At 40.9% G+C, this 13,542-nt stretch overlaps 1 protein-coding gene across 4 annotated transcripts in view; it reads left to right on the top strand.

The window, feature by feature from the left end:
* Nucleotides 1-4,313: 4,313 nt before the first annotated feature.
* The window catches only part of slc4a4a (solute carrier family 4 member 4a), an 88,094-nt gene continuing 78,865 nt past the window's right edge, over nucleotides 4,314-13,542 (top strand). For all 4 annotated transcript variants that reach the window (XM_085785911.1, XM_085785910.1, XM_085785909.1 and 1 more), the window contains exons 1-2: nucleotides 4,314-4,413; nucleotides 10,362-10,435. In XM_085785911.1, the coding sequence (XP_085642037.1) occupies nucleotides 4,397-4,413; nucleotides 10,362-10,435 (91 nt within the window). In that variant the 5' untranslated portion in view covers nucleotides 4,314-4,396. The remainder of the gene's footprint in view (nucleotides 4,414-10,361; nucleotides 10,436-13,542) is intronic.

Raw genomic sequence — 13,542 nt, 5'->3', positions numbered from 1 at the left:
GCATAGACATCAGGGATCAGACCAGCGGCATCAGATAGTCACAGGCTGAAGAGCACATTTCAGACTACAAAGAACCAACCACTGAGCTGATGCAAAGCCTCCTTTGAAGGGAAAAGCTACATGGCTTTATGTTTTTCAAATTGAATTTTAGAGCAAAGCTGGGGAGTTGTGAAACATGCAGCTGGTCTGGCCCATGATGTTATTCCATCTTCATGTCTTTCAACAGCTTTTTTCCATGAATAAAACTTGACGTATGAGGGAAAACATGGAAATGCTGACATGCTTGAGGTTGTAAATGTGTAAAACAGCACCTGTTTTGCGTTATACACTCATGTATGAGGGATGGTCCCTCCTCGCACTAACTTCACTTAAGATATGTCGCACTGATGTTAGCCTTAAAAATATTTTGTGTTATGGATAAAAACATAAAACATTGTTTTGAGAACAAATTTCCACTTGTGGAAAAATAAGTAAAAGTCCAAGACAGCAAACTTTTACTTTAGACCATATGGCATGTTGTTCATCTAAAAGTGTTGCTTATTATGACTTCATGGCTTTGCACATAATTGTTTCAATTTTGTTAAGCTTGAAGGCGTGTATATTTAATTCTGTTATTAACAGCAATTGTCAAAATGTCATTTCAATTCAGTCATATTAGAAATTCACATTACAAAGTGTATTTACAAAAATAAACCAGACATCAAATCACTCTGTGTCTAGACAGTTCAAATGACGTCTCGGTCAATAAATTCCTCTGATATCACAAGTCCCTTTCCTGGCTCTGTTTTGTCAATAGAGCCCAGCTTTTCAAACAGTATCAGGTATCTGAACGTGTCTTAGATGACACCCGAAACAACCCCAGCAGCAAGTAATGTTTAACCTTGATTTTCATAGAAATTAAATGGTACTCTCTGTGTGTAATCCAGGAAACCAAATGAGAAGCATGAATTTAATGCAGAAGCAAAGGTTAAAAGAGGGGTCGTGTGTGTTTGAAATGATAAAACTCAATTTGACTGTAGCATTAGAAATACAGTATGACTCAACTAAAAGTCTATAACCATGTTTGAATTTTAATCAGATACAATTATAATATTTAATGTAATAGGGGTGGTTTGCAATGACAAAATTACTACCACTCTGTAGCTCTACAGAGCTTCTTGGCCTCTGTTAGCTGATTGTTTTGATATCACAGCTCATTTACTACACTGCATGTTGTGTCTCACCACTGTCAGCAGGCAGCTGTTTTCAGAAAACAAGCGTTGATAAAGACATTAGACTGGGGTCACTGGGTTTATCAGCGCCAAAGTTAGGGGTTGAGTGCTGAGGCCAAACCAAAGCAAAAAATGAAGTCCTAAGTGAATAGGCATACTTGATTTGCCCTTGTCAGATGGCAGAAACACAGCCATAATGTTGCTCTGTTGTGATGCTGTAGGCCCGCAGTTCCCAAACTTTATAGGCCATGCACCCCTTTTTTTTATTTTTTTATTTTTTTTATTTTTGCATCCTGATGCATCCCCATTGCCCGACACAAAACTAGGTCTAGGCCTATTTATCAACTGGATTTTGGGTACATTTTTAAAAATATATATTAATGTTTTTAATTCATATCAGGTTTACAAATGATTTTCTTGAATTTTACTATTTACACTGTGAATTTGAAAGATTTGAAATGAGTTATTTATTAATTTATTGTAAAATATAACACCATAGCGTTGCCATTAGCCTATCCTCCTCATGTCTTGCACCCCCAAGCAGCAACTTGCGCACCACAGGGGGTCCACGTGCCACAGTTTGGGAATCCCTGCTGTTGGCAAATCTTTTTTTCTTTTCTTTTCTTTTCTGCCTATATTTGTTTAAATTTTGGAAAATAAAATGTGCTGGCTTTACTATCATCAGCTTTTTTATTTGTTAGGTATCAAATGTTCAATGACTTCGTGAGGAACGCGGAAGTGAACTTTCTTCCGAAGACGCAAACTGACGCAAACAGCGCGTGCGCAAGCCGTTGGCCAGTTTAAAATATTTTGTATTTTTGCGCAGCTAGCTAGCTAGCTTACATAAATCATGTCGGCTTCACTTTACAGTACTCTCTCGCGTTATTTTGCTTAAAATAGGCGTGTAACGTATTCATTTCTAAACTGTTTTGAAACGATCTTTGTCTGTCTGCTGTCGTTATGCTAACTTTATTTTACTGCTGCAGCTTTTTGTCGTGTAATGGTGAGTGAATCACCGGAACAGGTAACGTTATGCTAACAGCTAAACTAACATTAGCAGTTTGTTAAACTAGTCGTTTGCATGGGCTCATGGCTAAAGCTAAAAACAATAAATCAATAAAGATAAATAAAGATGTAATTCTGTTGAATCTGCCAAAGTTGAGATGAGATCATTAGGTGTATTGCCCCCCCTCTATTTCCAAGGAAAGTAAATATTTAATTTTCTGTGGTAATTCCCTCCCTTCCTTGTAGCAAAAAAAAAAAAATATTAGGCTTTAGCCGTGATTGATCTGTGACTCAGCCTCCTGCAAGCTTTGCTGCATCCCGGACACAAGTTAATGAGTTATAATATAATAGTGTGCTGTTGTAGGGGATATAACACACACAGGTTTTCCTAGATACTGAAAGATAATGCAGTTTTTACTTTTGGAGGAATGAACACAGCCACTCAAACATTCGTGTAAAATCCTGTTAGGTTTGGGGGGATAAAACACAAACTGTATCAAATCCTGTTAAGGGAAATGAGAAGGAAAATAAAAGTTGAGATACACAAAAAGACAGACTCCAGCAGAATTAACAAACAACAGTTTCATAACTTAGATTTAAAAAATATCCATGATGTAATATCACCTCAACAGACCCTTCATAGTTTTTATGATCATATATAACTTTTGCTACCAAGGCAGTGACAGCCAATCTTGGTATATCACCGCCAACAGATGGCGCTGTAGATCCAAAATCCTTCATCCACTGCTGAAACAAACCGTCCTAGCAAGTGTGCCCTAAGAAAACACTGAAATAATCCCGCAAGAGTTTCCATAAAAGATAAAGATACACAATTTTTTAAGGTGCAATTGCTAGAAATGGATAATTTATTTAATTTAATTGTGGTTTCAAAAAGCAGTAATATTGAAAGATTGATTTTAAAATATATTTTCTTTTTGTTTATGTGACCACACTGGTCCACAGATCGCTGACTTCGTTGAACCGCGTTGACAGTGGAGTCTGACACAGTCAACTGGAGCCTGCAATGACTTGGTTCAACTGGAAGAAGGAGAGAGAGAGGAAGGGAGGAGGAGGGGGAAAAGAAAGGGGGAAAAAAAATCGCGCAGTGAGAGATGATGATGGTGCAGCAGTGGAGCAATCTGACCTCCCACCGGAGGAGTGGCGTTGACAGAAGGATGGTCCAGCAGATAGAGGCGGCAGCATGCTGAGCGCAGCCGCCGCACAATGCCATATACAAAGTTACCCGAGCTGTGGAAGTAGACTTCTTTACCTTCATGCCACCGCAGGAGTGACAGCAGCAGCAACAGCAGCAGCAACCAAACACACAGAGCCAAAGATTGAAGAAAAAACCCACAGCGGTAAGTCTTCATCCAACTAAACCAAACCTAAACGCTTGTTTCTTTTTTTTTTTGACCTTGCAGCCTGTGTATTTATGAAGACGCTGCCTTGGTTATAAATCACCAGGATTTCTTGTCATTTTTTCCTGCAGCCTTTATTTTATTTTTGCGAAGTTTTGTTGAGACACTTGGGGATTGATCGCACCATTAAAGGGCGGCTTGTGCGTAAACGCGCAGCTGGAGCATGCTTTGTTTTGGTCCGGGTGCTCTATCTATGGGACAGATATGATACAACACTTGACATTTAGCAGGATTTGTGCCACTATTTAAATCTCCATGTGCTGTTATACTCTTCGACTTTTTCTGGAGCCAGAACAGCTGCATTACGTTCATTATTTGTGCATATAGTCACAGAATCACTACAGCTGTTGTAATAGCATGATATCTTTGCACGTTTTATTTTTTACTTTTTTTTAAAAGTGTATTTTTGGAGCTCATGTGTTTTCAAACCATCATCAATCATTAATGGTTGACCAGCAGGTGCATAATGTCTTGCTTGGAGCACCTGTGCTGTGTAATGTCTCTTGATTTTTTATTTTATTTTATTTTATCATGGTGCTGTTGTTGGAATTGTAGTAGCTGAAGAGACTTTTCTTCTCAGCCAAACACATAGTAGTAGGTTATAACAGACTGACTGTGAAGGATTGTGCAGTGAATCCACAGAGAGCAGAGAAATAACCTGTCCATGTGCTACTTTGTCAGGTCAAACATCAGCAGCCGCTCCGGTGATCCGCTCTGCTCAGCATATTCAGTAAGGAGATTTATTACACGCAACCTGCAGAGATGAGCGGGAGCAAGAAGTAAGTGACTTCAACAAGCTTTACCGGAGCGCCTCTCACTCCACTTGATCTTAAATGAATCGGATGTGTGTGTTTGTGTGTCTGTAAGAGCACACAAACAGCTTCTGGTGCTCAATATGAGGAGGAAATGAATGTGTAACAGCTCAGGTGCACCTCACCTCAGGAACAAGTGTCGTCAAATTACAAGATCGAGCACACGTTCTGTGACGTGCAGAAAAAAGGTTACAAATTTTTACTACTGAGTGAGGCAGGTGTTCTTCAAGTTCATACTCAGAGTAAATCATTACACTGAGGTCATTTACTGTTTAAATATGTTAAAGTTTTAGTCTCAGGACATGAGCAGCCATGTAATTGGTTGAAAGCATACCTCAGTCAGGTATAACGGTGCGTAGACTAGCGTGAACCTACACGCAGCAGTTTTGTGGTATCAAAGAGATACATGATACAAGGCTTGTGTTTAAAATGTAAACACCCAGATATTGCTAGTATGTCCAGATCTAACACTGTGTAGAGCTGTGCACAACACAGTGAGTCATCTTCATTATTGATTCAGTGCTTTAAAGGGAGAGTTCAACATTTTTGGCAAATTGGCCCATTGCCATAATCCCTATAGTCATAGCAGTAGGTTTGTTACCTTTATTTGTCGGTGCAAGCTATTTTTAGAACGGCGGAGCAGAGCCGCGAGCTGCTCAGAGCTACGCTACGGAGGCTAATGGGATTTCTTGGTTTCCCTCATCAAACTCATCAAATACACAATCCAACAACTCCAACAACTTCAGGCAGTTTTCCGGCAAGCAGTCTCTACATTTACCTCTAAAACAACTCTGTCTCGTAACCTTCTGTTATTATCTCATAGCGTAGCATAGAAATCCCATTAGCCTCCGTAGCGTAGCTCTGAGCAGCTCGCAGCTCTGCTCCGCCGTTCTAAAACCAGCTTGCACCGACAATTAAAGGTAACGAACCTACTGCTATGACTATAGGGGTTATGGCAATGGGCCAATTTGCCAAAAATGTTGAACTATCCCTTTAAATCTCAGTCACTTTTTATAGGCAGTGGAAAGTTTTGGTGAGAAAAAAGCTTTGATATCGACGACCTCATGCATAGTGAGACAAAAGCCCAGTGTGGATATCGTTTAACAATAACTGTAGGTATTCTTTTATTGTGAGGTAAAAAGCCCTTTCTGCCTCACAGACATCTGATACCCCGTGACATTTGGCCTTCTTTGCATCAGGGATTTTTGACTTGATTTGGAGAGCGGGAGCACAGATACATGACCTGGACGCATTTATTCATATCTGTATGTGAGAGCAGTACAGCTACAGATACTGTACACCCCCACCCTCACCCACCACAGGATGCCTTAAGGGCCGTTTGACGTTGTTTCAATGGTTTGGACTCCAAGTTGACAGTTGCATCAGCTCGGGTACAGAGGACACTCTCTCCTCTCTGAACAGACGAATGTGGGCTATGCACAGATTACCGTGGGCTGGACAAGGACAGGGAGACTGATAACGTTATCTGCAAAGTGAGAGGCAGATAGACGCTAATATACAATCACCAGTGCAAAGTAACAACTAACCCTGTCAAAGTGATAGTTGAGTCGTGCAGCTTGTAATGAGGTTGTTTGAAGGTTTAGCTATTGCACATCAATTGGACGTATCTTAAAATGTTGAGTAAATCCGCAAATAGTGTCTTTAAAACGCTCCCAAATGGACAGGTGTTGTAATCTCAGTTATGTTCCAGGGTTCATTATGTCTTCGTTTACTACAAAACCGTCAATTTGAGACATTTTCTGTGCATCTGTGAGAGATTGAAAGCAAAAAAAAAAAAAACTCCAAATGTCAAAGGCAGAGGCAAATATGAAAGATGGGTTTCAATGCTCGCAGCAAATTCCAACCAAATAAAGTCAGTCTCTAATTTATAGAGCTCAGGTTGAGTCCAATGAAAAGTCCCGAACCTTTGGCTCCGCTGTTCATTTTTTGTCCGTTGAGCATTAATCTCAGTTGAACGTTTTATAACTCCTGTAAAAAAGCTGTGAAATATTTTTTAAGGTGATCTCTTGCTGCAGTTATCTTCCACTGAATGTGTGTGTCTGTGTGTGAGCTGTCTGCCACCGCTACTGAAACAGGTTTCCAGACAGCCAGGGCTTAATTCTGATTGGCTGTTTGTTCCGGTTCTGAAATCTGATTCGATAGAGAAATCGATAAAGAAAAGAAGTTCAGGGATTCTCATTATGATAAGAGGGAGTTTAATAATGTTCAGGTGAAAGCAAGTTGGATAATATGAGTTATAACCAGTCTTGCTGTGCAGTGTTTTGATCATAAAGTGGTGAAAAGCATTCTGGGAAGTGTAGGAAATCACTTTGGCAGATAGAAACAGGCAAAGTGAATTAAAAAAAAACGAAGTGCAGTTTCTTTTAAAGTCATGAAATAAGTCCATTAACACACCGATCACATCACAGATGAGTGATCTGCAGCTGTAACAGTAGATTTATATTTTTAATCTCATGTCACAAACAGACACAAACATATTTTCCTGTTGAAGAAGTAGTTCAGAAAGTTTATTAAAGCAAGTCGCTGTCCTCTCCTCCTTCTCCTTTTCTGATAATAAACGAAACTGAGAGTAGAAACACATCGTGAGTGTAGATGTGTGTGTGTGTGTGTGAGACCTCAGCTCAGGCTCAGTGGAGTTCAGCCTGTTATGTCCATGGTTGTTCTATAGGTGGCAATGGAGGGAGACAGAAGGAGCAGGAGAAGCTGGTGAAGCCTCAGCATCAGGTCTGAAGAGTGGCTGAAAAAAAAAAAAAAAAACTGTTTTAAAACCATCTGACCTGGAACAGACAGAGTTACACATCATAATTAAGTTTTCATAAAAGACTCTCGTATGATCAGTCAGTAAATGTTAATATTAGTATCAGTATAGTGGATTCGTCTTTACCAGAGACATATGGAGGGTTTTCTCTCCAGGGCTGTTGTGTGTTACTTGTTACATGCTGAGAATCACAGAAATGCCAAAAACATTTCTACAATCACAGCTTTATTTCTATAATAAATGTACTTTTTCTTTTTAAAAGCTTCACTTGCTGATGCTGCTAAACACAGAAGGTGTGAGTCAGAGTGAAGTGTTGTTCTGGTGCTGTCATGGCTGCAGGGTGGCTCATTGTTTAAAAACCATCAGCGAGTGAAAGAACACAGAAATACAGATTTTGAATGAATGAATGAATGAAAGTTTATTTGAACACAGAATAAAAGAAGGACAAAAATAAAAACAAACAACAGTAAATACAAGACAACAACGCAAAATCAATCAAAAACCACAAAACTTAACAATTATTCATGTTCAAAAGGAGTTGGAAGAAGCTGAAGCGTATTTAATCCCACCCCTCCTCCCTATGTTAACTCCAATATATACTATAATAGGTTATAAAATAGTACTAAATTGTACTACATGAGATAATATCATAACACATCTTTAAGTGAGACAGTTGAGAAGAACTTCGGCCACCAGTCGACCCCTTGTCCAGTGTCCAGAGTGTCTTTCTTCCCTGTTTCCTCTGTCGCTCCACTTTGACCCACAACGGATTAACTTCCTGTTGAAAATGACTGAAATCATAAACAGCATCATTAATAGGTGGCGGCGGTGACGGCGTGGTGGCGCAGCGGTTAGTGCTGCGGCCTGTACCGCTGCTGCGTGGGACTCCACTCCACTCGCAGTCCAAAAAACCCCCAAAAACATACACATGCACATTTAGGGTAATTAGTGAGTGTAAAATGCCCACGCACTCTGTGCAGGATGAATCCCGCCCTCGCTCTCTGTGTCAGCAGGGATTGACCCCACGACCCCACCGGGATTAGCCGGTGGTGGTATATAGCTAATGGATGAATCATTATCACAAATGTATACAGTATGTCCTGAGATTAAAGCTGGACTGTACACAGTCTACAACATTACTGTACATTACTGATAAAGGGATAGTTCAGCATTTTGGCAAATTGGCCCATTACCATAATCCCTATAGTCATAGCAGTAGGTTTGTTACCTTTAATTGTCAGTGCAAGCTGTTTTTAGAACGGCGGAGCAGAGCCGCAAGCTGCTCAGAGCTATGCGATGGAGGCTAATGGGATTTCTTGGTTTCCCTCATCAAACTCATCAAATACACAATCCAACAACTCCAAAACAGAGTTGTTTTAGAGGTAAATTCATTTAAAACTGCTGATGTGCGTTCCCGTTGGGGGCAGTTTTTCAGCAAGCAGTCTCTGCATTTCCCTCTCAAACAACTCTGTCTGGTAACGTTCTGTTATTATCTCATAGCGTGGTGAATGTGCAGGTCACAACTTGTCCACCAGAGCATTTTGGAGTTGTTGGATTGTGTATTTGATGAGTTTGATGAGGGAAACCAAGAAATCCCATGAGCCTCCGTAGCGTAGCTCTTAGCAGTTCACGGCTCTGCTCTGCCGTTCTAAAAACAGCTTGCACCGACAATTAAAGGTAACGAACCTACTGCTATGACTATAGGGATTATGGCAATGGGCCAATTTGCCAAAATGTTGAATTTAAAGTCACAGGTCGCATCCCCTGCACCCCCCTAATATTAATATTAATAATAATAATAATAATTAATATTGTTGAACAAGCTCAGCTTTTCTGTGGCTGAGAGATGCTACTGTTCACAACAAACAAAAGAAATGTGTCGTTTCCACAGAACAAACCAGTTTGTCTCTGATCCCATTAGAGTAAAACCAGAGGATTAAGTCGTTCACATTATACTACTTGACGTGGTGTGTGTTTGTGTTTGTGTGTTGTTGGTCATTTATTGTGGCCAATACAAATGAGTACGTGATGATAAAATCTAAAGTTTTCCTTACAAGGATTGCAGGATTTCTTTGTGTGTGTGTGTGTGTATTTGTGTTGCATGCACAGCTGCACACTCAACGACAAAATCAAACAAACAAAACTTGTTCTTTTTTCATATCAGGCCCCGTGTGTTTGTTTGGAAATAGTACGGCCGGTTTAAAGCAAAGATAAGTGTGTGTGTCTCTGTGTGTGTGTGGAGTCGTCTTGGAGAGCAGCGGAGGCTCCGACACGCCAGCAGCCTGTTACGGGTTTCTGTGTGTGTGAGTATGTGTGTGTGAGTGTGTGTGTGTGTGTGTGAGTGCGTGTGTGTGAGTGTGTGGTCACTTAAGTAAAGCCGGCGTAATCCTGTAAGGGCGGATGAGTAGACAGACATGTGATGCCCCACTTGTTTCTTAGGTTGGGTGGTGAAGAGGGGGCTGGCGGGCATTACCTGCCAGATGGACAGGCTTTGTAGTGTGTGTGTGTGTGTGTGTGTGTGTGTGGGCGTGCAACTGATTAGACACAACTCTTAACTAACTGATAACGTTTTGTTTTAAATGTTCCCTCCCATCCCATCCCCATCCCAGTAATAAAACACAACACCTTGATCCAGTCGTCTAATAGAAGAAGTGGAGACTAAGCCAGATCCATTTTTTTTTTTTTTTTGATGAGTTCAAGTCTCAGTCAGTCGGTCGGTTTTCTTTTTTTTTTTTCTTTTTTTTGCGCATGACCAGTCACTCACACTCAATTAGCAGAGACTTCCTGTCCTCTCCCTCACCCCCCTCCGCCAGATTAAATCCATTACATCGTACCTACCTACCTACCTACCTACCTATCGACTGCGCACTTCTCCCTCCTCAAGGACGACGACACTCAACATCCTCACACTTTTTTTAAAGGGATAATTATCTCGCACAAGGAACAAGGAAGGAAGGGTTATAGGGAGTTTGTCAATGAGTCTTTAATGGGTGGAGGAGATGAACGTCCCCACCAGCAGCACCAGACTGACTCCTAACCCGAACTTGTTGCAGGTGAACGAGCCAAAGCGCTATGGCTCCACGCTGTCGTTGGAGGAAAAGTGTGAGCAGTCTTTCTTCCTCTTTTACTACTACAGGATGGAGGACGAGGCGGTGCTGGACCGGGGGGCGTCCTTACTCAAGCACAAGTGTGACGAGGAGGAGGTGGAGGGTAAGTTTGTTTCTTTCTGTCTCTTACATGTGGTGACACACAAACAAACAGGAAGCAGCAGCGGGTTGTGCATTTAAGAAAAAAAATCTGTGTAGATTGGATCATTTTCTTCAGTTCTTTTATTTTTAAATCCACCTGTCGCCTAAAACAACCCCGCTTTTTTTTCTCCTTCTTTTTATTTTCCTCGAAACAGCTCTCAGTTCTTTTGAATTGTTTTTTTCTTTATTTAGTTCAAAGCAGAACACCCATTGAGAGAAACAGGAAGGTTGTCAATTAGCCTTTAAGGCACTGCCAGATTTCACGCACTTCCTGCGCGTAAACCGACCGACCGACCGACCGACCGGCCGTCACCCTCACCTGTTTGGCGAGCAGGCATGAGAAAGATGTAGAACAAGGAGCATGTGACCCTGTGTTTACCTCACTAATCCACTCAGAGACCTGCAGGGCAACACAGAGAAAGGGCAGAAAACTTCTAGTATGTGAAAACGTCTTCAATGATAATAATTAGTTTAATTCAATTTAATTTAAAACCTTTATTTTATGATATTATGATATTATATACATTTTATTCTAATATATTGGTATGTTTTTAAGTGGATTAATACCCAATACAATTTCTCATTATGATGAAACTTCAGATTTTTGAATAGCTGTCTATAAAATCTAATGCATCTGGGTCCATTTTTCATGTTTTCATACCTTTTCAAAGTCTCTTGGCTGCTCATGATCCTTCCTGTTGCCAGGGAGCAAAGTTAGGTTTACATGGTGATGACATTAACCCGCACCCAACGCCACAGTTTTCTTGGTTCTCGTCCAGAAGATTAAAGGGCCTGGCACGGAGCCCGTTTCACCGCCCGAGAGCCTCATGTCTTGTTTTGTTTTGTTTTGTCTGACTGGTTCCAACACCAGCTCTTGACTTTTTGCTTTAACAAGGGCAAAAATCCAAATGAATTCCCTCAAAATGACAAAACTGAAAAAACTGAATTTGATATTGGTCAATTAAAGGGGCTGTACCAGCATTTTTGCTCCATTATTTCATACTATTGGTGCAGTGTTTCCTTTACCATTACAGGAAACCAATGATTTGTTTTCATTTCTCTATAAAATAAATCTGTTAATGCAGCTGATAACACACACTAGAAGCTTCAGAAGTCTTGTCACGTCACGTCACGTCACGTCACGTCACGTCAGCTTTATCTGATTTATAGAAAATGTAAGTTGCATGTGTAACATGATTGACGGAGCAGCGTCAGCAGCAGCAGCAGCCGTCGTCGTCGTGTCTCTCATGTTGCAGATCAACATTTTGTCAGGTGTCACCTCAGCTTGAACCCCCCACCCCGCTTCAATCTGTGTGACTTCCTGTGCGTAACCAGCGGCGTCTGACTCCGTCTTAGCCTTAGCGTCTACGTGTGTGTTCACTGCGTCTGAGCTCCGTGACCTCCTCCACCCCGCTGCTCGCTCGCTCGCTCAGCGCCGACCGACTGATTAAAACAACAACAACAGCAACAAGATGGGATGAAGTCATTTGACATTTTTCACATTGTACAAGATAAACCTTCAGAGAGAGAGAGAGAGAGAGAGGAGGCCAAATTATCTCAGTCTGACTCTGATTAGCTGCTGTTTTCACTGCAGTAACATGTGTTGCTATCTGACCCCGCGTCACAGACGGTGTCAATGATCCAGATAGACGACAGCTAAGCTTTCACTACACTGTGTGACCTTTGGCTGCTTTTTGTCTTTTTTTTTTAAACTTTTAACACAACTCAATCTAGTGTAGATACTTTATAAGCACTGTAGTTGCAATAATCACTTCTTCTAAAAACAAAGACACCCACCTACCTATCAACATCTGTCCCTGTTAAAGGAGAAGTGCCGTTTTCTTTTTTACAACCTGGACCTTGTTTCTGGCATAAAATACGGTTGTTTACTCGCCCGTATAACTTTGGTGTCATTAGGAGTTCGGACGATATTTAGATACATTCGAGAGCCGCGTCTATCCATATAGTGGGAGTGATCAGGGCACCGAAATGCAGCCTCTAAATCAAGGGTCTTCAACGTTTTTCAGGCCAAGGATGCCCTAACTGACAGAGAGATAGAGCAGGGACCCCTACTATATTAAGAAAATTGTGCATTATTTTAATGTGGGCCCAGTATCATGTATAAACACAGCTTGTTATTGTGCATTCAATACTAAATTATTCAAATGGTTCATATATTCATGTTTTTTCTAAACGTTTAAAAGGTACAGTGAGTAGGGGGCTGTCCCTCTGACATTTATGAATAGACCTTGTTCACTGATGCCAATGCCAATATCAACTATGTCTGTCAACTGCATGATAACCATGCAGACAAGCTATTCAAATTGACATTTTTATTTGAAACATAAATGTGGAAACTGAAAGAAATAAAACATTGTCTAATCAACCAAATATTTCACTACCCCCCCTGCAGCACCTCCGCAGACCCCCTGTTGAAGACCTCTGCTCTAAATAACACATTATCTGCCGCAAAACTCGTTCATTTCACCAATATTTAGTTCTGATAGGCTAGTGCTATTCCCCTCTGAGTCCGGGGTTAGCTGTTATCAACATCCGGGGTCTGTAGGTTGACCTCCTGACCTCTGAACTGGATGATGTCATCTCTGAGTGAACTATAATACTCTTGGCTAAACAGTATTGTATGTAATGTATCTGTATGTAATTGTTAATGAAGCAATTAAAAGAAAAAAAGAAGGCTCATTCACTCTACGCTGGCTTTTTGTTTTTTTTGCGACAGTCGGATTGTTTTCCTGGAATTTGCTGCTGCTAGTTTTGTGCAACATGGTTGAATATTTGTCAGATTTTGAGGTTGTGGACTTTGAATATGATGGACGTCCTCACCGTTTTGAGCTTTATGAGTAAATGGATGAGGAGCTCTTTGAAAGGAGGATGCTGATAGGCAGAGAGAGGAACAGCTGGCCAGAGAACAACAACAAACTGTTGAACGTCCGCAAATAGACGGTAACTGGTGGTGTTGTTGTTGTTGTGGGATAGCACTAGCGAATCATTACAAAATATTGGTGAAATGAACAAGTTTTGCGGCAGATAATGTGTTATTTTGAGGCTGCA

The sequence above is a fragment of the Trachurus japonicus genome, chromosome 9 (assembly GCF_045865225.1).
Source record: "Trachurus japonicus isolate A0001 chromosome 9, Traja_1.0".
In the NCBI taxonomy this organism is placed as follows: Eukaryota; Metazoa; Chordata; class Actinopteri; order Carangiformes; family Carangidae; genus Trachurus; species Trachurus japonicus.
This window is presented reverse-complemented; position numbering and strand designations above follow the sequence as displayed.